The sequence below is a fragment of the Electrona antarctica genome (assembly GCF_951216825.1).
Source record: "Electrona antarctica genome assembly, chromosome: 6".
NCBI classification, from domain to species: domain Eukaryota; kingdom Metazoa; phylum Chordata; class Actinopteri; order Myctophiformes; family Myctophidae; genus Electrona; species Electrona antarctica.
Window position 1 is genome coordinate 40676989 of NC_136811.1, and position 26760 is coordinate 40703748.

Genomic DNA, 26760 nt, shown 5'->3' on the forward strand with positions numbered 1-26760 from the left:
CCATGTGTCACAATATGCCAGACAGAGCTGTCTCGTTTCATGCAGTCTATCCGCACTGCACTAATGCTTCCAGCGTTACTATCCATTCTCTTGACTCAATGAGTTCATAATCCTAATGACATAGTGGCTGGGATAGGAACAACAAAGCCAACGTCTCCTCAGCACCACCTGCTAGATCGAATTAACCCAGCCCCTCACCCCATTGCCCTGTGGTAATCTGTTTAGACTGAGTACCTGCGCTGGTGGATAGTAATGTCCATGTCAGCAACTGAGACGAGGAAGGAATGCACAAAGAGAGAATGCATGTTATCAAAGAAACAAAAACTTAAATAAATACATCTGAGAACAGGTACACAAAAAGCAAGTCCTTGTATTACAGCCAATAAAAGCAAGTTGGGTTGGTGGTGATGTCAAAGCTGCTGGGAAGCAGAAGCTGGGAGGAGGATGCTCGCAGACATAATAAATGACAATCAAAGCACTGAAAGTGAAACACACCGAAACGTCCATGTGTTTACAGTAGTGGTTCTCAAACTTTTCAAGGACTTGCCTTCACAGTTCACACACAGTATAGTATACACATGGAACCAAATTAACCCTATAACTGGTCCATTTCATAACGGGTCCATTTAGTTTAATTTCTATACTGTCACTGTCAGAGAGTTAGACTTTTGTAAGGGTCCACTGGTTTACAGTACATCTCATTCCGCACCGTCTCTGTGTTCTACTACTGTCCAAACAGCCAATGCAAGAGACTAGCCTAGTGGTAAGCCTACACGTTGGCACTTGAGGACAGGGAGGCTTAAATCCCTGCTGCTGAACTTGGGTGTTGCAGGCGGATATAGCTGCTAACAATAGCTCTAGAGCGGTTCACTGACGGTTTGACTGCTGTCGCTGACAAAGCCACGCAATGTCGCGGCTCAAACGGACGAGGTAAACTCACCCACTGGCCCTTCTTTGTGTTTCGTCGAGCGTCTCCCATTCACGCCTTTTTCGAGTCTACTGCCTCCGGTCTTCTTTGCGCCGTTTGCGGACGCCATCTTCACCCACACTGTTTACGCACCGCCTCCTCACTCAGACCTCGAGCAATGCATACATGCCGGAACGGCGGCCGCGCCCACGAACGAACGGCAGCCAATAAGCTTGGGGTTTACATTCGGATAGCCAATCGCGAATCTTGAAAATCCGTTATGTACCGCCCCGTTGCCCTTGGTTGCACAGAAAGGCGTCCTGAGTCTTTTTTTTTGATTGATTGCAAAAATTGTAATTCTGTTGCAATTGATTGCAACAGAATTACAGTACATTTCAAGCACAAACTGCACAAGCTGTTAACTGTGAGTGGACGACCCAATTAAGCAATACACTGGTTTACAAGAGGGTCCACCATGTTCACCCACACCCATAAAAACATTTAGAGACATACAAATAGACACTTCTATATAGACAAAACAGAACAGGAATTCATCATAATGGAGGTAAAAAGGGAAACGAAACATATACAGTGAGGGAAAATTTACGGGGGCCAGTTTCGAATTGCAGCCATCCGTAGGTGCCCTTTGAGAGCGGTTTTGAAGGAGTCAAGGGATTCGCATGTCTTAATGACTGTTGGTAGGGCGTTCCACATTTTGGTGGCATAGGAGCGAAAATAATTGAGACCCTTGTTTGTGCCGAATCTGGGTTGTACATGGTTCGTTGCACTCCCTCTGGTGTTGTGGGTGTGGACTTCGTTAACATTAAGGAAGTATCTAGACAGGTACATGGGTATCTTGGTGGTGTATCGAATCTTGTGGACCAGACCCATTGCAAGATGCTGTACTCTGTCGTCGACCCTAAGCCATTCCAGCCTGTCAAAGTGGGCAGGGGTGAGGTGGGTTCGGGGGGTGAGGCCTGACCAGTTTGTTTTGGGAAGTCTGGAGCCTAGTTTTAAGGGCTTTTGAGGTGCTGTGGTACCAGGAGGTGCATGCATAGTCAAATAAACCTTGTACGAGGGCTCCTGTTAAGGTCTTCAAGGTGTTTTTGTTGACCAGTGAGGAGATCCTGTAAAGGAATCTTGTTCTTTGGTTGACCTTTTTGATTAAGTTGGTGGCCATTTTATCACCGGAAAGATTAGCCTCCAGGATGGAACCTAGGTAGGCAGGGCTGGACTGGCCACAGGTCATACCGGGCATTTTCCCGGTGGGCCGTGACCGTAGGGGGCCACCATGATTAAAAAAAACCAGGCAGGCAGGCCAATAGGCGGAAGGCCACCAGGAAAGGTCCGGGCGTGCTGCCATTCTGCCATCATGATAATGTCACTGTACCTGTATCAGTGAGTGACAAAGGGTTGTGTAGTTGTCTGTTGGTTTCAGGGCCGGTTCTAGGCATAAGCAGTATAAGCGGTCGCTTAGGGCCACAACCACTGGAGGGAGAAGATTTTATTTTATTTTTTTAATGTATCCCCTATCCCATACATGGGCTACTGGCGGCCTGAGGGCCACATGTGGCCCCCACCTTCACTTAATGCAGCCCGCAGGTTAATATCAACTGTAGGCTGGGGGCCACATGTGGCCCCCAGCCTACAGTTGAGGGATGTTTATACCATCCCTCTACACTGGGGGCGCTGTTTATACCATCCCTCTACACTGGGGGCGCTGTTTATACCATCCCTCTACACTGGGGGTGCTGTTTATACCATCCCTCCCCACTGGGGATGCTGTTTATACCAGTCAGTCTGTCATACCATCCCTCCACACTGGGGGCGCTGTTTATACCAGTCAGTCTGTCATACCATCCCTCCCCACTGGGGGCACTGTTTATACCAGTCTGTCATACCATCCCTCTACACCGGGGGCGCTGTACAGAAAGAAGTAAAAACTATTTTAATAGAGAACTAGTTAAAAGGTTAAAAGGTTCAAACTAGAAAAAGAAAAGGCCCGCAGGTTAATATCAACTGTAGGCTGGGGGCCACATGTGGCCCACACCTTCACCTAATGCGGCCCTCAGGTTAGTATCAACTGGCGGCCTGAGGGCCACATGTAGCTCCCACCTTCACCTAATGCGGCCCGCAGGTTAATATCAACTGGCGGCATGAGGGCCACATGTGGCCCCCACCTTCACCTAATGCGGCCCGCAGGTTAATATAATAATAATAATAATAATAATAATAACTTTATTTATATAGCACCTTTCCAAAAACAAGTTTAAGTGCTTTACAGATAATAATAGCAGTAAAAAATACAATAAGAATAAAACTAAATAAACACAATTAAAACATTTCATAAAAAGGATGTGCAATAAAGGTGAGTTTTTAACCGTGATTTAAAAGAGGATACTGAGTTTGCCAGCCTGAGATCCTCAGGCAGTGAGTTCCACAGCCGAGGGGCCCGTACAGCAAAGGCCCGGTCGCCTTTTGTGATAAGGCGAGATTTTGGAACCTTTAATAGGGTTAAACCGGATGATCTCAGGCAGCGGCCAGGTTTGTAGGGAGTTAAAAGATTACGAATGTAAGCAGGTGCCAGACCATTTAGAGCTTTAAAAACAAGTAATACAATCTTAAAATCTATTCTAAAACGTACAGGTAACCAATGGAGTGCCGCAAGGACAGGTGTAATGTGCTCACTTATCTTTGTGCGCGTCAGTAGTCTAGCAGCTGCATTTTGTCAGTTGTAGACTGTGTAAATGTTCTGTTTACTGATACCTGAATAAAGTGCATTGCAGTAATCTAATCTGGAAGAGATAAAAGCATGAATGACTTTTTCTAGGTCAGGAAAAATAAGAAATGGCCTGACCTTAGCTAATTGTCTCAACTGGACAAAACAAGACTGGACTACCTTAGTCACCTGGAAATCAAAGGACAGCTCAGGGTCAAACATTACACCTAGGTTTCGGACCTTCGTTTTTTGATTACTGGAGAGGGAACCAAGAATGGAGGTAAGATTATTAGAGATTTGTGTGTTTGGGCAGTGAGGGGTAAATATAATTAATTCCGATTTGGACTCATTTAGTTGCAGGAAGTTTCTGGACATCCAATTGATGTCAGAGTGACCAGGCTTTATGGGGACGTATAATTGCGTGTCATCCGCATAACAATGGAACTGGCGGCCTGGCGAACTGGCGGCCTGAGGGCTACATGTGGCCCCCACCTTCACCTAATGCGGCCCGCAGGTTAATATCAACTGGCGGCCTGAGGGCCACATGTGGCCCCCACCTTCACCTAATGCGGCCCGCAGGTTAATATCAACTGGCGGCCTGATCTAGCCTCTTAATTTTGATCTCAAAGTGCACCAGATTGAAGCATTTCCATGGCAAATTTACAGATTTTTCTGGACCACCCCCGGCGTTGCAGTGCAGGGGGGGGGGCACATAATATTATGTTGCTTAGGGCCACTAAACGCCTAGAACCGGCACTGGTTGGTTTGTATCGTTTATGTTGTTCTGTAAAAGTGGTGGTATTAGGGCTTGTTTGTTTGTGTGTGCCTCGACGGAGTGGGTGGTAGAGTTTCTGCTATCTGCGCGCTGGTTGTGGTGGGCCGGTCTGGGCCAAATTCACGCGAAAATGACCGGGCCGAATTTTTGTCCCAGTCCAGCCCTGTAGGTAGGTAATTTCATCTTTATGTGTGATAACATTGTCACCCACTCTAACCAAGAAACCATTTGCCTTGCTGAGATTACTATTCGAGCCAAAGAGAATGGATTCAGTTTTTCCCAGGTGTAAAGATAGCTTGTTATCAGCGAGCCAGGTGCAGATTCTACCGAGTTCAGAGCTGAGGGCCTTTTCAACCTGCAGTTTGTTCCTGTCCGAGACTAGCAGTGCCGAGTCATCTGCGAACAGGAACAAGTTGCAGTCACAAGCTGAAGTCATGTCGTTAACATATATTAGGAACAGTTAAGGCCCTAGTATACTTCCTTGTGGAACGCCACAGCTCACTGGGATGGGGGGGGGGGCAGTGTTCCATTCACCTCCACCGTCTGTTCTCTCCCCTCCAGGTAGGATTGCATCCAGCTCACTGATGTGCTATCGAAACCAATTGCTTTAAGCTTGTTAACCAGTATGGAGTGGTTCACGGTGGTTCACGGTGTCAAGTCTTCTACTTTCTTGTTGTCACAATGACTGTCAGCGTGAATTCCGTGAAAATACCACGCTGGCAGCGTGACGCTGCATTGATTTACAAATACAAATACAAAATATTCATGGGGTAGGTTTGCATTCTTTTTTTTATTAATAAAGTGTCCTGGGAAATGAAAATCAATTGTTACAAAGAAAGGATGACTGCAGTCTGCTGGAGTAAACAACACTGATTGATTGATTAATTGATTGTTACTGTGGACGACACACTGATAAAGCATTACACTTGTTGGGGGGATTCAGATTTTACGGGGGCCAGTTTCAAATTGCAGCCGTCCGTAGGTGCCCTTTGAGAGTCAAGGGATTTGCATGTCTTAATGGCTGTTGGTAGGGCGTTCCACATTTTGGTAGCCTCGGAAACCCAGAAGTTTTATTTCCTGGAAGAAAGAATAACATTTTGGTGGCATAGGAGTGAAATGAATTTAGTCCCTTGTTCAAATCTGGGTTGCACATGGTTTGTTGAACTCCCTCTGGTGTTGTGGGTGGGAACTTTAACATTAAGGAAGTATTTAGACAGGTACATGGGTATCATGGTGGTGTAGCGAATCTTGTGGACCAGACCCATTGCAAGATGCTGTACTCTGTCGTCAACCCTCCCTAAACCATTCCAGCCTGTCAAAGTGGTGCTGTGGTACCAAGAGGTGCATGCATAGTCGAGTCTTCAAGGTGTTTTTGTTGACCAATGAGGAGATCCTGTATAGGAATCTTGTCTCACTAAAGGAGAGCGAGATAGCCTACTCATGAAAACAAATTATTGTTTTAAAAGGCTTTAATTCAACTGTCGTACCATGAAGTGTAATTCAGACTTTCTCAATCATTCAAATTTCAATATCATCGTGCACTTATTCCTTCAAGAGTTTTCTAGTAAAGTTGGATCTCTTCTTCCTCCTCGATGACGTTGCTTAGGCCTACGTCCTGGTAGGGACCCTCGGAGCGTTGGATCTGGTCATATGCCGCATCGCACACCTCCAGGTTCAGCCCCTGGGATGGTAATGAATGGAATAAAAATGCAATCATCAAATAGAAAATAAATAGACCATCAAACACTTACATTATAGACAATGTCATGGATGGACATCAGAACAGACATTTTCACATACAAAAAAATGCTGAATGGATAATTGAATAAGGCAATAGGCATGGGATAAACAAAAAATACAAAATCATCATCCTATAAATACACATTAGAGACTAGATAAGAAATATTGATCAGCGATGATGACACACCCACCCACACCTCATTAGTTGGAATTGATCCACAATTACACAGAAGATAACATGTTCCTACATAATATTTCTATAGTGTTGCTTTCAGTGAGATTATAATTGCCCAGCACTACCCTGCGTTATTATGTTCTCCTTGCATAGACACAGCAATAAAACATCCCCCCTGCATGACCTGTGTTTTGGCAGGAGAAATAATGACAGAGTCAGCACAGCAAATTCTGGAGTGTTAATTAAAGTCTGAGAATGTAAAAATTGACCAGTGGGTCAACTGCATCCCTCTCAGAGTTATGGACCCCCTCTCATATTAACACTCCGGATTTGCTGTGAGGGAATGGTTGATTTAATATGCAGCTGACTGACCTCATATATGTTCTCCTCCTCTTTTATCTTCTTCTTCTTCTTCAGTTCGTTAACTTTCTTTGCCTAAAAAAGGGAGAGAGCGAGAAGAGGAAGTCAGTGATGTTGTGAACTGGAAATGAACCCTGCTTCCCATGGGGAGAGATGTGGTAATTCTGGTAAATACAGTGACACAGAGTTCATGTATGTTGACAGGCTTGACATGAATCCTGTGTATTGCAATTGTTAAGCAATTCAGGAAATCAACTGCAGTATGGTATCCTATTAATCAATAATAGCGTGCACTAACTTTCAACAGTAGTTCCCTATAGCCTTATTATATTTGGCATGTGACATGACACTCAACAAATACAACTTTTTTGTATGTTACACATTGTTTTAATTACAACCTTAGTACAGGAGGGAGGACCACACCCATACTTCTCTCACTATTTTCAAATTTTATGCAGAGAACCTTTCTTCCATTCTTGCATCACCGTTCCAGCTCACCACATTCTTTCCATTGCTATGCTACTGTTGGGCAACGCAACTGGTATTATTAGCCTGATCTTATGATGTCTAACAATCCATCTAGGTTCTCAAAGTGGGGTTCGGGGACAACCCGGTGTTCATTGAGGGGGTTTCAGGGGATCTCCAGCTAAATCAGGGGTTTTCAACTGATTGTGAACCAGGGGACTAAGAATCAACCGAGGGATCACTGTTGTGTTGTGTTGGGTGGGGATATGGACTATAGGTGGTTGTGTTGGGTGGGGATATGGACAATAGGTGACACTTGTTATGCATCCCAAAGAGATCCCATGTCTATGCATCCCACTCTTTCTCAACCAATAGTGGTCCATGGTATAATTAGGTCTGCAAGTGGTCCATGGGAAATGTTTTATGGAAATACATAAAATACCTTTGTTAAATGTATTAAAATGTTTAAATAAGTCCATAAAAAACTCATTTGAATTAATAAGTGTGGGGGAAAGGCTGGGAAATGAACAATTTGTTGCACGATACTACGATTTGTTTGTACGCACAAAATATATATCAAGCCCTTATTGGTCATTATTAATCTGAAATATGCTAGTGGTCCAGTCTAGAGTTCAGAAAAGCTAGAGAACCACTGATATTCTTATCTCACGGATGGTTACCGAAACTCAGTTCTTACTTTATCCAACCTCTCAAATTAAACTCTTTTATATGAACTGATATACTGATTTATGAGCGTCGAGCACACACATGCAATTATCTATCTATAAATGCACCACGTCTCTGTGTATGTATGGTCATACTCATATTGTATTTGGCGCCAAATTGTGATGTTGCCCTCTGACCTTGTAGAGCAGTTTGGTCCCAGGTAGAAGCACACACAGTAAAAGCAAGATTCCTTCGACGGTCAGAATGTTGTTCTTGGCATTTTCACTGATGTTCAGAGTCTTCTCCATTGGCCCTGGGGTGGAAAGCAAGATTTTTACGTCAGAATAATTATGCTGCTATGAAATCCGAAGCGCTTTGGTGTGGCAGAAAGATTTAAAAGGAAAACAATGAGCCATTATTGAGATTAAACCATGGCTCCTTCATGGTAGAGGGACTTCATCAGTGAAACTGCACTCAGTTATTCTCCTTCAGTGCAACAGACCTTTGTTTTTGTTTTAAACCATAAAACGTTGGAATTTAATTTTGTCAATTCAATGTTAATGAATACTAAAGAGACATTTCCAACTGTAGTCTGTAAATATTTAATTGTAGAATTCTTAAAAATGCCAAGTCACTGTACTAAACATGCACTCACTTTTGAAACTTTTGATAATGTAAACAATTTAATGAGCTATGTTGTTTGTGAATTGCCCCACACAGGTATACCCAGGGATACATCACCCTCCCTGCCTGCAAAGTATCACACACAGAAACTCACTGGAGACCTGCAGGAAGGTGCCGTGGGTGAACACATTGTCCTGCAGGGCACTGTGGTTGAGAAAACACTGGTACAGCCCGCTGTCATTGAACTGCACCTCCGTGAGGGTGAGGAGACGACACTGGAACCCAGAAGCTGATATCTGCCCCTGCTCCATAGTCACCCGGTGGTCTGACGGAACTACTTTCTGTGGACCCATGGTGGTACCGTTAGCCGTGTGAATCCTCCTGAACCAACTGTAGTCCACATCGCCCCCAGTGACTGTGTAGCAGCACTGCAGCTTGGCAGTGTGTGTGAGCTCCACCCTCAGAGAGGGCCTGTCAGCCTCCAGGATGACCTGGATGCGGTCACCACAGGCAACCACTGGAGAGAGTAAGGATGACATTGCTTAATGTAAATCGCTCTGGATTAAGAGCGTCTGCTAAATGCCTAAATTGTAAATTGTTATGACAAAGTACACAACCACAGTATAGCCAAAGTATAGCCTTATACAAATATTATTCAACTAAGTGCATGTTTCTCTGTAAAAGCAAAGCAAAGTTCTTTGTTTACCCAGGGTGAATGGACTAAGCTCGATGAACTTGTTTACAGCCAGACCCTGCTCATAGAACATTTCATGGTAGGGGTTCAATGCCTTGCTCAAGGGCACTTCAGCGGTGGTAATTTTAACGTGCTGGTCCGGGGATACGAACTGGCGACCTTCCGATAACAAGACTGCTCCGCAAACCGTTCGGCCACCGCTGCCTGTCAGATTTGTACTTGAGAGAACTGGAGTACTTCTTTAAAAAATTACTTAATAACATAATTAATTGTGAAAATAGCCAATCTACGACATGTTGTGAGCTTGTAGATTGGCTATTTACACCAAATTTGTAATAGGGCTTAAGTGGTTAATTCATAATGTACGTTTTCCATTCCAGAAATGTAGTGGAGTACAATATTTGTCTTGGAAATGTAGTGGAGTGCAAATACTCAATATTTGTACAGCGTACAGTACTTAAGTACATTTACTTTGTTACTGAGTCTGTCACCACTGGTCCAAAACACTATAAGATTATTATCAGAAGTCCCACAGATGGAGATAACAAGCCCATCTGCTATGACAGGAGATCAGCTTCACTGGAGCAGAGCTCTAAATGAAGCTAAATGTAGAAAGGGTGTTTTGGCACACAGACTTATATAAATGGCTAACTTACAAAGACAGACTGCAAAAGATAAACGTTGTTTTGCAGTTTGTCTTTGTAAGATAGCCATCCGGAGATTCCAAACAAATTCAAAGTCTAGTTACAGCTCTAGCCTATATGGGTGGTGAAAAGTATCCAATGCCTTGAAAATATATTGTCAAACTCACCAACAAAGCTCCATAGGACAAAGATTGTAACTGGCACCATTTCCTTCACCAATCCAAAATAAATTGCAAAAACAAGTTTTTGTAACGGTGCCAATGTTGTTCCATACAGTGTTGTCAAGACTCGACTGTTGTTTCACTGATAAGACCAGCGTCTTCTGTTTTTAGTTTTCTCTGTCAGGAATCAGGATGTATGCTTCAATTACTTTCAGCAGTCACCGATTTGCATAAAACTCAAGTGGGAAATACTGTACAGAGCTGCAGCTGATAAGAGCAGGTGGAGTAACTTCCTACTCCAGACCATATACATAACAATAGGCTGGTGTATATCAACTCTAATGTTGGGGATCCAAAGAATGGCTGCTGTGGTGGCGAAAATGCATATAAACACTATGGTATTGATTAATTAAATGTAGCCTACTAGTAGATGATACTTAACACTCTAATTACGACCTGTTCTTCACTGACAAACTCATTAGAGACTGCCGACTTATGTAAACCTATTTCAAACTGTGTGAGTTAACTATAGAATAAAGTCCATTTAAGGAATGACCATCTCTTGTTACTCCTGAAACTCTGTACACTGCTGAAAGTATAAAATATGTGTGGGGGTGCTGGGGGGAGCTCTGGAGGGAGACACTAGTCTCTCTCCGGTGTGATGACATATACAATAAAAGAATGGAGTTCGAATCCTGATGGTTGAGTCCTGCTTCTTCCTGATGTTGTTTACTTACTAATAGTAATATCAAAAGCTGCCAGAACACTGCCTTATTAAACCGGGGACATTAGGAGTCAACTAATACCTGGGGAATAATAAACTACTGTATAGCAGTGGCAGTCTATGTCACCAGGCCCACCACAGACAGAAACCTTACTGAATATTTCAAGTGCAAAGGGGCGGCAGTGGCTCAGGGGTAGAGTGACCGGATGGCACCTGTAAGGTTCCCAGTTGGAACCCGGGCTCCCCCAGAGAAAGCCCTAACCACACCAAAGGGTCAAGGTGGCTTTGGTGTTGTCCCTGCGGTGTGATGTCTTGTTGCACGTTGACCCTAGTGATTCAACGTATGGAATTCAATGGCCCAAACCACACCAAAGGGTCAAGACGGTTTTAGAGTTTACTCCTTGCAACCGTTTGGACCCGGAGTTGCATGATGGTGACCCTTTGGTGTGGTCAGGGCTTTAGTGTTGACATGTCCTTGAGCAAGACTGATGTGCAGGTTGGTGCCTTGCATGGTTTCCCCCGGCATCGGTGTATGAATGTGTGTGTGAATGGGTGACTGTAATGCACAATCTCTGTAAAGCGCCTTGGATAAAGGCGCTATATAAATGCACCATTTACCAAAGACAGGCCCTGCCTAGGAGACGAATCTGCCATAGAAAAAAAAATCCCTTGGGAGATTCGTCTGGCACTGCTCAGTTTGAAATTAATTACATTTCGCTCACCCCAGAGTTGTGGTGACCAATCAGAGCCCACTATTCAAAGGGAGACTTTTTTGCTGTGACGTTGGAATCCGTTTGCCCCTTGGAAATAAATCTTCCACACCAAAGGTCCAGACTAATATCTACGGCCAGGCAAGTGATACTTTTCTCATTACCAACAATTGTTCCAATACAGTCCAGAGATGATCACAGAGAAGCTATTCTAATCCATATCCATAAAACAAATGTATAATTCTACACTCAAGTGTACACAACTTCTATAATTTTATATTCATTTGATAAGTTTTACTTCTTTTCGTTTGATTTGAAGTGGGATTTTTTCGTATCTCATCTACATTCAAATGATGTTTCTTGTGCATCAGTTTTATTTACTCAAATAAACTGAAGACTAACATCTGAATACAGCCCAAATCCTTCTTCAACCAAATCAATTAGTACCTACACAAAATGACAAGACAGCAATTTGTCTACCCCATTTATTAAAAAAAAAAAAAAAATGAAAATAAAAGAGAACGTACCACCATCCTTCTGAAGTATACATAATTAAAAAACCCTCTAGCACAATAAAAAAATAAATCAAAGCCCAAATACACAGTATAGTTCTTGCATAATTATGTTTATAAACAAGAGGACAGAATGCCTGCATAACATCGACCAGAGCCTTTTCTATACAAAATGTTGGGTTGGAGCGAGGTTTGTACGGCACGGCTGAGGGTTCAAATAACATTGCAGGTACAGAGGTGGACACAAACGCTGAGAGTAGGCCTATAGGCTACCTCCAAGTAGCCAGTAAAGAGTTAAACTGCGATAGACCCCTTCATTGTCTCTCTCTCTCCTGGGTCAATTTCATGGTCCCCATGTGAAAAGCAACCCCACCCCCCTCCTACCCCCCAAAAAAAACTAAAACAAAAAACAACAGTGTTTGTTTGTAGACTCAAGAGCACTTTGGAAAGACAACAAAAGCAGCTTGATCGTTGGAACAAGGCACCGTTCTATAAATACATTTTCTATACATCTATGTATTTTGTTATAGATACATGAGGAAAAGCCAGAGAAGGAAAGGCAGGAGGATGGAGGGGAGAGAGAGCGAGAGATACGTGTCTGTAGTCTTTCACCCCAGTAGTTGAGTGGAGGTAAGATTTTACTTAGTGATCACTCCAGTTCAATGGGGAGAAATCCTTCCTCCAGATTACCACTTTAACCATATACCATTTACAGGCTGGGTGGCCAACTGGTTTTGGAAAAACAAGTTGCCACTGTAATAATGCACCAGAATAGTTAGGCTATGGTACATTCATGTGTAATTGTGCCAAAACATGTTCAAGCCTCCCCATTATTGGTGAATGCATAGGACAGAATTACAATTACAATCTTCTTTAGAAAAAACCTCCCCAAACCATTCAAGCAAATCAAACATACATTAACATACAGTAAAATTGTGCGACATGAAAACGTGATCAGACTTGGCAAAGGAGGTGAAAGGCTGTGATCAGGATTATGTGCGTGCAGCAAAGACATTTATTAAGCACACTCACCATGTCCCTTTTCCTACAATGCAACATTTATATACTTTTGTTTTTAAAGAGGAAGACAGGATTAATACAAACATGATTGAAATCTGAGGAGAAGGGGGACAAAAGTTTAAATATAGACTAGACCGCAAGAACAAGGCAGTGATGCTCAAACACAACCATTAACCTTCCACAAGTAACTGCTATCGCTTGGGTGACTGCCAGCATCTCAATATGCATCCTTTTATACTGAGGTTTAAGAGAGTGTACTGTAGATTGATGGTGGTAGTAGGTGGGTGGTGTTGGGGTCTGTGCTGCTGTTGCCAAGGCAGCATAAATGAGTTTGCATATCGTCACTGTCGGCTTGGAACATTGTGTGTCCAAAACATTTTTTCAAAGCAATCGCGTTATTACAGTACTGGAGAGTATAAGAGTGGCCAAAAGTTTCCCCACCACCAAATCCCCCCCCCCCCCCCCCCCCCAAAAAAAACAAACCAACAACATTGAACTCAGTATCCTTATCTGACTCCAGGAGAATGAGATCCCCTTTGTTCCCATTTCCATGCGTCTCTTCCTGGAACTGGAGCAGTGTGTTTATCTCAATACCAGAGGTGTTATGCGTGCATAGTGTGCACACAAAACCCATAACAGTGTGCACTGGCCTATCGTCTCGTTCTATACAGTACGTGTTGCAGTCAAACTGGCCTGGCCGGATATATGCAGCTATACATTTTATTTCTGCATTAATTATTGTTGGAGACCTTCTTTTTGTCATTGCTGGAGACCAACTTTTGCAACTCTAATCTTTGCTGAAATACAAAATGTGCTTTTGTGTAACGACAGGCAATATTTTTTGGAATTTTAGCAGTCTGCAATTTCTTCTCGGAGCCTGGGTAGTTGGTAATAAGTCAAGTGCCGTGACAGTGCTAGACACGATCTGATTATTAACCTTCATGTTTACCTACTTTGGCACAATTCTGAACACATTTAATAATATTTCAATGATTATAACCTACTGTAACCTTCTGACTGTCAGTGTAGTTGGCAATAAACTTGCACCAGTAACTTCTGTCACTTGGGTGACTCAATATGCATAATTTTATACTGAGGTTTAAGAGGGATTATTGTGGCAGTAAACTCAATAACAGTCACACATTGGAATTTAGAGAGAAGAAATGTTAAAGCCACCAACTGGAAGTTTGTCTACTGCTTATACAGTCAGTGCTATTGAGTCACCTCTCTCAAATCAGCATCATGTAATGTGACACGCTAATGTCCAAAAAGCTAATGTGAGCCGAGTCCTAACAACATTAACCAGTTAAGCCCTATATACACACTTTGTCTTACAAAAATAGCCGATCTGCATGCTCACAACTCATATCATGACACGTTGTGAGCTTGTACATCGGCTATTTTCACACATTTCTTTCAAAGGAACAACTCTAAATGTTTTGAAAAGTTGCCCAAAATAGGGACAACATGGTTAAAAGCTAGTATGAGGCTCAAATGGTAAATGTCTTTGGTCCTGTGTGCATAGCTATGGTTCAATGCCACCACTCAGAAATCATAGTCATAATAAACAGAACTAACTCCTGAACATGCAATGCAAAAAAGAGGAAACAAAGGGGTCCAATTTTGATAGAAATATTGCTACTATTAATTTCTTTTTTGACAAATACATTATTATTATTAGCGTAATTATACAAGTTGTAACCACATTTCATTCAAATTCCCAGATTTGGCTAGGGAGCCATAGGCTTGATTATGTACATCTGCTATTTCCGGCGAGCGGCACAGCGCATAATGAAGTATACATCAAGCTTAAAACCCATTCAGGATGGGAACCCCTTTTGGTGTTTTAAGCATGATGTTATACTTTAGCTAGCTATTTTTGCAAAATCTTGAAAACGTGGCGCAAATCTTTGAATATATATTCTTTCAGAGCGAACGTTTTTAACTCATATCTTTGCTTCTGGGGGGTCCCCTGGAATAACATATTTTCAGAAGGGGGTCGGAGGACAAATACATATATTTTTGGGGGTCGTCATGAAAATGTTTGAGAACGACTGACATAGAAACATAGGGTTTTTCAGGATTTAGAAGACATTTGTAGAATCGTTCCCAGGTCTAAATTGGTTAAGCCATGAATGATTGTGATGTAAGAGTTGACAGTTGCAGAATCAAAACTGGCTCGGCTATCATTGGCAGTTACAGTCACCCCCTTTTGTCAACCACTGTAGCACTGGAGCCCTCCGGTGTAGAGCTTGACATCAAATTTTGATTTAGTAATAGTCTTTTAGTATTTTGGATAAAATACCATTTATATTTTAGTCATTTGTAATGTCTTACTTTTAGTCTAGTTTTAGTCAACTAAATATCATAGGATTTTAGTCAACTAAATCTACAGTGGATTTAGTCACCTAAAGTGTATTTTGGCAGGCCTCGATGCCGTCGCAATGGTTGATTTTACGCTTGGTTGAATGCTGAAAATAGCCGATCTACAAGCTCACTTTTAGTCGACGAAATCAACACAGCTTTCCAATACCTCGCTAGGTTCCACACATTCTCAGATTGGCCTCGCATGAATCAAAAGAACAATAGAATGTTTTTCTCTCTTTTTTCATGGCAAATTTATACTTGCCAAATGTAACAGATTTGCTACTGAAAAGCATAACAAGTTAAATGTCATTCTCCTACTCTTCCCCACTCTTCTGCTGTGCACCTGCTGTTTTTCTTCCTCTGCCATTTTTCTCTCTCGCTCTCTCTTACATCTGTCCATCATCCCAGTGCTACAATGGTGTCACTCCAGAAAGGCAGGCAATTGACTCAACAGGACTCAAGAGGAATAAATAAAAGCAGTCAACGCAAACAAGACTCTAAACACTATATATATATATATATATATATATATATGTGTGTTATATAACATACGTTATATAATATGTTTCTAATTTCATCTAATTACAGTAAGGTAACTTGCGAAACAAATCAGTTTCACTACCTTAAACACTATTGTAACACACATACACACACATGCTACCATGCACACATTTCCTCTCACTGAGAAGGACCGGCTACATAATGCACACAAAATATATAAACTTAACGGATAGATAAAACTAATAAATATTGCAAAAATAAATGTTGGGAAACAGTGTGCGTCCAATTGCATTTGATCGTAAGAGAAAGTGCATTTCTGCTGTACTTTGGCATAGGATAGAAACAAATGACTAATTTGCAGTAGCATTTTGGTATATCTTAAAACTCGACCATGCCCCCTAAAGGGTTCAAATCAGGTATAACTTGGCATGCATACATATGAATTGTATGAATTTTCTCACATGCATATCTCCGGTGTGTGTATGTGTGTTATCACAGTCACTACAATTTTAATTAGGCAGCATCTTTCTCACAGCAAAATATTGCTCCATTTTTGGCACCTTTTTTCTCTTCTTAAATGTGTCTCCCACATAGAAAGGGGACATCTCTCATCTGTGTATTGCATGCATGCTTGCACGCATGTGCATACAGACACACACACACACACACGTGCGCACACACAAACACACAGCTCCCATGTTTCATTAGTGAACCACTGCACTGCGGACTGAGCCCCCCCCCCCCTCAGGCTGGCAGAGATGTCTTGCTGGGTTACGACCGGCTGCAGATTCAGCGAGAATCCAGGCATGGCATACGAGTGTTTGAGGAAACGGGGGAATTTATCCGGACAGTCAAACAGCGACTCTAGAACCTGCAGTGATCTGAATTGGGAAAGACGACAAAGCACTAAGTTATAATAAAATAGCAAGTGCAAAACTCTTGCATTGGTCTGCAAGACTCTGCATGCATAACAAGCCATTGTTGTGGCATCTAAACCCTAATCTTATTTGACTGCAGAGGTTTGTGTTGGGACTCCAACAAGTTAACCAAAGAGGACTGCTATGCTAATTGTAAATCGCTCTGGATTAAGAGGGTCTACTAAATGCCTAAATTGTACAGTATTCTAGACACATATTCTGGTGAATACTAATTACACATGTCTAGATATGTGTTATAGCAGGTTTACATGATGTCTCACCTGGTGGTCAGCAGGGGGCGTGCTGGTCTCTCATTGCAAGTTGCCCCCCTCCAGGGAGAACTTGGAGAGTGCTTCCTGCAGTCTGTGGTGTGCCTCCTCCACAGTCTGAAACACGGATCAATAACACGTCTCTCAGTACCCTGGAACACATGTGCCAACCTCGATAGGAAGGCGCGTGTGCACACACACACACGCACACGCACACGCACACACACACACACACACACACACACACACACACACACACACACACACACACACACACACTCTACCTTGCTTTAACAACGACACATACACAGACACCACCTGATACCCTTATCATCCCCTCTTGCCGTCTTTCTGACACATCCCATTGCAGGACGAGAACATAATGGCCATTGTCAGAGAAGTCCAATTTTAAAAGGCAATTTTCAGCCAGCCAGTAACAGCAGTGGTTAAGTGGTTTTCTTGTTCTTTACCTTCTCCTTTGTGGCATTTCTCACAGTCCATCTGTCCACAAAATATTGCCAGGCTCACATCTCACTCAAATCATCCCTCGCCGATTGTCACTTATACAACATGAGCCCTATCTCGTCCCTATTTTGGGGTGAACATTCAGCGAAGATAGCCGATCTACATGCCCAGAGTCGCAGCGTGTGAGCGTGATGCGTTGTGTGAGCTTGTACAGTAGATCAGCTAGAATCTGTCACGACATTTGGTGTAGGGCCGTAAAAGAAACAGACTAAGTATAGTGTCCTGGGAGACCCCTGTCAAAAAGGTATTTGGGGTCAAGTGGTTAAGTCCTCCTCAGTACTTATCTCTCGTCATTCTGTCTGTCTTTACTGTTACCTCACTAGAGTACATGCTCTCTTTTCCGGTTTTATCCCTCCCTTTTTACACTCTGATTCCCTATTTTCTGTCTTGGGAATTGCTTATTCACTGTTGTTTATTTAAGGGATGGGGGCTTGGGTGTCTCTCTCACCTGAAGTCTTGTCAGTTGTTCCTCCAGACTCTGAAGCCTCTTGCGGACCTCTTCCATCCTCTCCTTGGACAACACCAGGGGAGCGCTGATCCCACCGTCCTCCGTCCCATCTGCGATATCGTTCGCTCTTGCGCCGCTGTCACTGCTTTGCCTCTCTTCTGCAAAACAGACGGAATGTGAACGACTGACATAAAAAGTGTAACCTCAAAATAATGAGTGTGTCTTGGCTGAAGGAATATGTTTGTCCAAAATTGTATAAATAAGATCAGGTAATGGATGGTAAGATTCATAAAAAAAAGACAAAAAAGGATTGAACTTAAAGCAAGTTCATATTAGTTTTGGTATATGAAAATATAATTATACAAATAAAATAAATATTAAGATAAGATGTGGTGTAACTCCCTGGATTCCAACCCTTGGATTCTCCCATGTGGGAAATCAAACATCTATGCTGCTCAAAGAAAGGAATCCCTTAATGTAACCTAGATTTGCACCCAGGACAGGTGGTAACATTGGGCGCTTGTCCAGGACTAGGTTTCCCGGGACAAATGGATGGGAGGGGAGGGATTTCCTCTTTGCCTGAGTGGTTGATGTTTCATTTTGAATAACTTCTTACAACTGCAGTAACCGTTACCTGTTGACTGACTGCCATCTGTGTCTTGGTCTGTCCTCTCGGGTCCCTCCCTTCCATTCTCATCTAGTTGGATGTCGTCAGATAGGCTGATGCTGGTGACCAGTAGCCTTTTCAGCGACATGACTGTGGGGTTGGAGCAAGAGTCAGATTAGGTGGATGTGATCCTCGGCATCTGTCTTCATGAAATGGACAGAAAGAAAGATTGAAAGAAAGAAAGTTATAAAACGGTAACCTTCATCCAATGCGCAGTTGGCCACCTTCTCCTGGTCACTGTTGGTGTGGCCAATCAGGTCGAAGCCTTTTTCCGACAGGTAGTCGATTAGCAGATGACGGGTGTTGGTCGAATTGTCATCAGTCAGGCCATCCTTATCTCGATCTGCGGACAAGCAGCAGCTTTAAGGCGGGTTGTGGCCTTTAACCATGCATAGTAATAACACTGAATGTGGTTTGCAAATCGATAGTGCTCTGCCGATGAAATATGGGAACTCTCACTCACCACTGGTGCTCTTCAACCCTCCATTCTCAGTGGGACTCATAGGGGCAGATAGCCTGAGAGAGAAACATTGAAATAAAAGATTGAGAGATGAGAAAAAGGACATCAATTATTCCAAATATAAGGGACATAATGGTAGTATAGCCGGATTAGTTCATTTAGCAATCATCATTCATCATCATTTTCACATCAAGATAAATTAAAGACCACTGCTGCTGGCATGGAATGATATGATGATATGACTTGATGATAACAGATTGGTCACTAGAGATGTTTGAGATGTGGGGAATTTGGCAAGTGATGAATGAGACCTTCCTCTCACCATAACACACCACATTATTACACCACAACAGACTTACACTGAGGGACTTAATGGGGGTCCTCCAGGAGGCAGCGGCAACTTCTGGTGAAGTCCACTCTTCTTTAGTTCGTCCACCGCTTTCTTTATCACATCTGACCAGCTACACGGACATACACACATACACAGGAATACACGAACAGTTGAGTACAAAAGTTTTTATTTAATAACTTGCTAAAATGTATTGTGTATTGTTAAAATGTATTGCTTATTTTTTATGATCAATACCGGTATTACAAATCAGTAATTAATCAAATAAAAAGTATACAGACTAGACAACTATCCTTATATTCAAAATTTCATCTTGCTTTATGTAGCATGTGATGTGTCAAACTAGAAGGTTTTCATGATGCTGAATCCATTTCAAACATTAGTTTTGCAAAAAAAACACTCATTGGGCTAAAAACAAATGTGATGATGTCAGCACATTTGGTGCTGACAAGTGGGCATGGCTGTTTTAAGCCCAATGAGTGTTTTTCTTTTTTGCAAAACTAATGCTTGGAATGGATTCAGCATCATGAAAACCCCCTAGTTTGACACATCACATGCTAGATAAAGCATGATGAAACTTTGAATATTTTGCCTTCTATAGGTTGTTAATGGTATGGTCACATATTATGCCAATTATGAAAATTGCTCAACATATGCAAGTTAGCATCCGGCAGTTTCTACATGCTGGGGACCCATACTAAACATTTCTAACATAAAACGTTGGTGTACTCAACATGTCCGGGTTCACTTTTTGGCTACTAGGCTAATATGCCCTGCCCCGCTTATATTTGTCAGGTGAAAGAAGCGCTGTCTCCATTGTGTTCTTGTCTCCATTGTGTTCTCCCACCCATATTAGTATGATTATTATTTTAGTAACGTGTATGTTTGTGTCACAACCTTGCGTCGTTCTGTGTGTGGTTTAGGGCATTCACTTCTAGTAAACTAGTCGACTAGGCTTAATGCCCTAGCGTGGTTCAATGACTGTGTTTTGTTGTGGCTTTCCTGCTGTCCAGCTCATAACATTAGCAGCTGTTTTCGCTTCGCGGCTGCGGTTGTACAGCTTGCTCGCTGCGGTGCGGAAATCAGCCCTTTCGCAGTGCGTGTGGCATAGCTTAGGAGGCAGGCAATCATACTACACTCCCATTGGCTTAGGCAGTGTGTGGCATCCAATCAGGACTAGGCATTCAGTATGACTTCAGTGGTGACTATGACTAGGTTGTCTACATTTCATGAGCTTTCATTAGTCAGGTTTTCACCTAGCCTCAGAAACCCAGATGTATTTATTTCCATGGAGAAATAAAAGTCAATACGGCATACCGTAGCGCAAACGTCAGTCTCTCTCTGCTGATTTCTGATCGTCTGCACCTTTGTTAAATTGACGCAGATATGCACACACGTACACACACACTCCTCTCTCTCTCGCTCTAATTAATTAGTCTCTGTCTCATGTCCTGCAGCTGTGTCTAGTTTCTCCTGGCGGATCCTGCTGGGAGCTGCCTATGCCATAGAAAGCATAGGTGAGTTCCAGTCTAGGTTTGACCTGACAAAAAGGCTATATAACATTTTGAACATGAAGTGGAGCATCAGACCCTAATGCTACTCCTCTTTCACACTCACCCCTTCATCTCCTGTATAGACTGGGCCACCAGCTCGTAGATCTGAGCACCGCTGTCCCAGGTGAAGATCACATAGAAGGCCTTACGATCTGACAGATACACAAAGGACAAATTGGTCTAGTGTATATAGCGTGTGTGTGTGTGTGTGTGTGTGTACTGTATGTGTGTGTGTGTGTGTGTGTGTGTGTGTGTGTGTGTGGAAGACAGAGTATACTGCATTCTATAGTGGTAAAACCATTAATCAAACAATCAATAAATCGATATCATAATATGAAAAAATGTTAAGCATGCAGCATCGTGTTATCACATACCTTTGTGTTGTTTTACTGATATTTTGTGGTCTAAATTAAATGCACTGACTAAAATCAACAACTGCAGATTAATCCATTGTGAAAATTGTTAGTTGCACCCTATTGTGTGTCAGTGTTGTCTATATGTGCGTGTTGTGGGTCTGTGCTGTGTGTGTCTACATGCAGGTCCGTGCTATGTATGTGTCTATAGATGTGGGTGTGTGCCTATATGTGTGGGTTTGTGCTCTGTACGAGTGTGCAGAGCATGTGCTGTGTATGTGTCTGGATATGTGGGCCCGTACTCTGCGTTTGTGTCTATGTGTGCGCGTCCCACCTGTGGCAACTTCTCTCAGGAAGACAGAGTCCAGCTTGATGATGGGGCTGAGCATCTGTCTGCCACCCTCCTGCACTGCGATGTTACTTTTACTCTGACACTTCAGCACCATCTTGTCATCCTGCCTCTGCAGCAGCACCAGGAGGTCTCCCAACAAGACACACTGCACCTCTGGGGTGGGGAGGCAGGTGGGCGGAGACAGAGAGAGAGAGTGAGAAGGGGAGGAGAGAAGAGGATGAAAACCATTGTATTATTTATTTTTTCCTTCCGTTTTTCTCTTTTCTTTTTTCTAATGCCATCATTAATAAATGCCTCCTGGCATGCTCACTGAAGCCATTTCCAAATGATCCAGAATTCTGCAGTATGCCTGGCCTTCAACCTCCCAAAATGTTTATGTCTTGTTATGTTTATGCTTTTCCCTTCCTTTGGCTTCTGGTTGCTGCCCGTACCCAGTACAGTGAAGCAATTGATTAACACTTATCCAGCAGTGCCACTCTGAAACGACAGGGGTTACAGCTGATCGTGTTAACACAGCCGACGCGAATCGCGTATCAATACGTTATCAATTAATCAAACGTCGGGTGCGGATCACGTATCAATACGTTTCAATCACTTTTTTATAGCATACTTTCATTCATCTTTTTACCCACCCGGACAATGAAGAACCATCGCCCTATCATTGCTGCTTAGTCCCGCTCACGTGATCAGAAAAAAAAACCAAAAAAAAAAAACCCCCTCCCCTCCTGAAAACAGGAGGGCGGGCCGCTTTACGTGTATAAACCAGTGTAAAATGGCTGCGCCCATGCCGATCTAGTCTGTGTGTGAAAAGAATCAAATTTCACCTAACCTCGCCTCACCAGGCTTTCCTCCACCTATTGGCTTTTATACTCGATTCCCCCCTCCCCTCCTGTTTCTCCTGCAGGAGGAGGGCCTTGCGAGATGGGGGCTCATGTCTCGGAAAAAAACATGAACGGAACGCTGTTACGCTGCCTAACACATGATCTGCAGATTCTGCACCAGATCGGCATTGCTGCAACACACATGGACAGATGCATGTTTACTTCTTCATACTGTAGCGACCAAACGATCCCCGAGCCTACAATACTACGAACTAACAAACGAACTACAGTATCGAGAGGGGCCGCCATGACAACAGACAGTCTACCGTTGGTGGATCACGTATCGCCATGCAGAGCCGTCATAATCGGAGATCGCTCAGACGTGTGATTGTAACGCTTTTTTATTCATTATAATTGTAGTGTTAAGACCGCAATGAACGCGTCGGGGACGTAATCGACCCGGGTGTAATGTATAACGAACTTTTCCTAAACCGTGCATGCCCAGGCATGTTCCCTATACTAGCTTGAAAAACAAAATCAGCTCATGATGACAACGCGTCTCACCGTTATACTATAGTTCTGAACCGAACGGTGGAATGGGACTTTTTATAGCCGTACGATCAAGACTTTTGCTGCCCAATGTGCCCATGACCCCCCCCCCCCAATGTTACTGCGATCAAAACAATGAAAGCAGTGAATCATCATCATCATCATCATCTAAAGGATGCAGAGTTATGAAGGTTTATAGTCAGACATTGACAGGCAGATATAACAATAAACACAATAAATATGCTATACATCCTATACACCGAATGAAAGCCCTGAATGTGTACTTTTACGAGGAAAAGAGTAAACATTGATCCCATGTACAGTCTGTCATAAATTGGTTACTGGGTGGATGCACATTGCGCCCACCAGATATAACTGCAGAGAAGACATGGACCCGAACTCAATATTCACAAAATAAGGCCAATAGCGACATATAAATACTATATACCGTATGAAACAGAAGACTCTCTGCTTTCATAAGAAAAGAACTTCTACTGTAGTAATAATAAAAATGCGCGGTGCAACTGTAGAGAACAGTTGCACCGCTCACTTCACAGGGGTGTGATTTTTATTATTACAGTAGAAGTTTACAGACCAAACTGTAAATAAAAGGTTTACATGACTTTCTGTCTCAGTCCGTATATAGCGAGCTGTAGTGAATAAGTACAGAACAGTTGCAACGCTCACTTCACAGGGGTGTGATTTTTATTATTACAGTAGAAGTTTACAGACCAAACTGTAAATAAAAGGTTTACATGACTTTCTGCCTCAGTCCGTATATAGCGAGCTGTATTGAATAAGCAGAGAACAGAATATGGGACAGAGTTGCACCACTCACTTCACATGGGTGTGATTTTTATTATTACTACAGTAGAAGTTTTTTTCTTATGAAAGCAGAGAGTCTTCTGTTTCATACGGTATATAGTATTTATATGTCGCTATAGGCCTTATTTTGTGAATATTGAGGAGTTCACGTCCATGTCTTCTCTGAAGTTATCTGGTGGGCACAAGCTGCATTCAATAACCAATTACTGTCTAACTGTACATGGGATCAATGTTTACTCTTTTTCTCGTAAAAGTACACATTCAGGGCTTTCATTCGGTGTATAGGATGTATAGGATATTTATTGGGTTCAATTTTATATCTGCCTGTCAATGTCTCTGACTTTAAACCATCCATAACTCTGCTCGCTGTTCAAGATAACCACTTCCAGGCAAATGCAGGTGTTGCAAAAAGGTCAATATCTCCAGAATGGAACATGGTAAAATCAAAATGTATTTTTTAAATTGAAGTGGACAAGTTCAGCTTTCTTTTGATGTATGCGTGTGATTCTCGCTATAAGAGAACATTTTGCTGTGGGCCCCCGAACAAGGCCTTTGTGCAATGTTAAACGGTAGCAACATCCAAATAGGCCTGTCGAGATCTTGTAGCAATCAAAGTGTTAATCATAACACCCAAAAGGAAAAGTTTTAAAATTGTTTCTGGCCCATTCATATATCGTTGCTGTCGGGTGTAAACCATGTACCAAACCATAAACCATGTCCAAAACAGCTCCTTTTTTATTATCATTACCTAATCTTGGATCCGATCTAAGGTCTAGGAAGGAACAATATATGAATGGATGCTGGGTGGATAATAAAATAATAATACTTACATTATAATATAGTATTATAATACGGCAAGATTACCTATAGCTTTCTCCTTGGTGACTCTCCACGTAAGCGGACCTTCATAGATCATCTTCTTTTGGGTCAGGTCAATGTTCTGAAAACACAGAGATAAATTGATTTCTAAAACGAGCAGAAGGGGGATGAATGACAGCAGCACACACACAATGAGAACGTCACAACTGAAAATGAGCCTCTGATAGGAAGAGATAATGCTGTAAGGAAACAAAAAGGGTTGTGGATTTGATTCACTGACTGTCACACAAATGTGTTAGATTGACTGTCCTTATGTCATCGTATCATTGTTTTTAATCATTTATGGTTTTGCTCTCTTGCACTTGGATACTGCACCCATTGTGCGTGCATTTTGTGCAAGGCTTTTGTGATCCTTCGATCACAAAGTGTCCTTAAAGTTGACTTAAAACATAACATATGGAAATATAAACATGCATGCCACAACTGAAAAGCCAGTGCTTGATCAAGCGACACTGTCCAGAATCTTACCCTGTATTCTGTATAGAGTTCATTACTGGGTCTGAGACCTGATGTGTCCAATCTACGTTGGTAATCTTTGAGAGTCTGAGGAGAGGAAAGTTAGAAACTGTTAAATAATACAACAAGGATAACTTAAGAAGCCACAATATCAATTCACTGGACTCCATTCTGCATCCTAAAAATACTCTGATAAATTTTCATCCCAAGAGTGGACAGTAATGTCTTAAGTTATAAACAATAGAAATGGTGAATATATCCAGAGATGAGAAGCTTGAAAAGAGAGCGCCGTTTCCTGACTATTCTTTGATAATCAGGAGCCATTTTATTATCAAAGACACAGCCGGTGTGGGTGGTAACCAGAGGTGATAAAAAGTGGTAAAAATGTGTGTAATATTTAATAAGTTAAAAAGAGAATCTTGAAGTCAGATCAAGCATGTATTCAACACATTGACTGCCCCCTGGTGGAAGAAAGTGATGGCGCTTCACTGCCGACCGTATCTGCATGGTTTTAGTGTGACTCACGTCCGTTTTGGCATTCCGCTTTAGATGCTAAATTATTAGGGTCAATTCTAGCGTGCTAAAATGAGGCCATCCTTGCTCTAGAAAACGCCAATGTTCCAATCGGGATCACCGGACAATCAGAAAAGACCCTCGAACATCGGCGTTTGGTCAAAACCATGGAGATCGCTGTAGATTTAGAGCTATGAGCCTTTTCAGTCGGCTTGTACAGAAGTGAAAGGCAGTGCGCATGTGCGAAACAGAGTGCGCTGCAGAAGGAAAGGCCAAGCAAAATATAAAAAAATAAAACAAATAAAATTACTACTAAAACGATCCCGTTTTATATAATTAAAAAAGCTTATATGACGGAATACTCCATCAGAAGCAGTTAATTTGTTAAATGAACAAGTGTAATAAGTTTACATTTTCTAGTCCTGCTCAATATCCTATAGCAGCAGTATTTTGTAGAAGTTGTAATTTACTAATGGTTGATTTAGATAAGTCAGAGAAAAGGGTTTTACAATAATTGTCAAGCCTAGATGAGACAAATACATGAACAATTGTTTCATCATCAGCCACGGAAAAATGGGACAGATATTGGCAATGTGTGATATGTTTTCTAAAAGAGAGATTTGGATCAAATAGAACACCAATATTATTAATACAGGGCTTTCTGAAATTGTGGGACCAGTGTGAATATCGAATCCATTGATGAGATCCAATATTTGATTTCTAATAAACATTCTTCTAACTTTATCAGCTGATGACAGACGTCAGGCTAAATAGATATGTATCCTAAATTAGTTTATAATGTATTATTTCCCATGGGCCAGCATAGAAAAAGAGAAAATAAAAGGACCAAGCACAGATATCTGTGGCACACCATAACTGAAACATTGTGATCTGATGAGCAGTAGTTGTGTAAAACAAAATTACATCGGTCAGTTATGATCTAAACGAGGAGACGGCAGTGCTAGAGAAACCAATATAACTTTCTAGGTGATCTAAGAGAATGTTGTGATAAATTGTGTTGAAAGTTGCACTGAAGTTGAAGAGCGCCGGTATTGAAACT

The 26760-nt window shown here is 42.2% G+C and overlaps 3 protein-coding genes across 8 annotated transcripts in view; all 3 read right to left on the reverse strand.

The window, feature by feature from the left end:
* Window positions 1-1077, reverse strand: part of lipeb (lipase, hormone-sensitive b) — a 48923-nt gene extending 47846 nt beyond the window's left edge. For 2 of the 3 annotated variants that reach the window (XR_013790277.1, XM_079504630.1), the window contains exon 1: window positions 941-1077. Coding sequence is in view for 2 of the 3 variants with exons in the window: in XM_079504630.1 (XP_079360756.1) it covers window positions 941-1037 (97 nt within the window). In the remaining variant the exon portion in view is untranslated. Of the gene's footprint in view, window positions 1-234; window positions 269-940 lie in introns of all 3 variants that reach the window. The other variant, XM_079504632.1, reaches the window with a different exon arrangement.
* A 4512-nt stretch (window positions 1078-5589) lies between these two features.
* Window positions 5590-10088, reverse strand: cd79a (CD79a molecule, immunoglobulin-associated alpha). Its single transcript, XM_079504634.1, has 5 exons — window positions 9937-10088; window positions 8586-8948; window positions 8005-8120; window positions 6689-6751; window positions 5590-6082 (listed from the first exon to the last, which is right to left on the reverse strand). Exons 1-5 carry the CDS (start codon window positions 9974-9976, stop codon window positions 5963-5965), a joined length of 702 nt encoding a protein of 233 aa, XP_079360760.1. The 5' UTR covers window positions 9977-10088; the 3' UTR covers window positions 5590-5962.
* Window positions 10089-11835: 1747 nt separating this feature from the next.
* arhgef1 (Rho guanine nucleotide exchange factor (GEF) 1) overlaps window positions 11836-26760 on the reverse strand; it is a 61472-nt gene continuing 46547 nt past the window's right edge. For all 4 annotated transcript variants that reach the window (XM_079503271.1, XM_079503270.1, XM_079503272.1 and 1 more), the window contains 11 exons: window positions 25200-25274; window positions 24717-24792; window positions 21640-21810; window positions 21017-21104; window positions 19410-19511; window positions 19054-19106; window positions 18790-18933; window positions 18558-18680; window positions 17924-18081; window positions 16963-17067; window positions 11836-16645 (listed from right to left, as the gene is read on the reverse strand). In XM_079503271.1, the coding sequence (XP_079359397.1) occupies window positions 16993-17067; window positions 17924-18081; window positions 18558-18680; window positions 18790-18933; window positions 19054-19106; window positions 19410-19511; window positions 21017-21104; window positions 21640-21810; window positions 24717-24792; window positions 25200-25274 (1065 nt within the window). In that variant the 3' untranslated portion in view covers window positions 11836-16645; window positions 16963-16992. The remainder of the gene's footprint in view (window positions 16646-16962; window positions 17068-17923; window positions 18082-18557; window positions 18681-18789; window positions 18934-19053; window positions 19107-19409; window positions 19512-21016; window positions 21105-21639; window positions 21811-24716; window positions 24793-25199; window positions 25275-26760) is intronic.

Coding starts and splice junctions, on each gene's coding strand:
- cd79a (XM_079504634.1), bottom strand. CDS start 9,976: ATGGTGCCAGTTACAATCTTTGTCCTATGGAGCTTTGTTG. Junction 8,949..9,936: donor TGTCCTATGGAGCTTTGTTG/GTGAGTTTGACA, acceptor TACTCTCTCCAG/TGGTTGCCTGTGGTGACCGC. Junction 6,083..6,688: donor AGGAGGAGAACATATATGAG/GTCAGTCAGCTG, acceptor TTACCATCCCAG/GGGCTGAACCTGGAGGTGTG.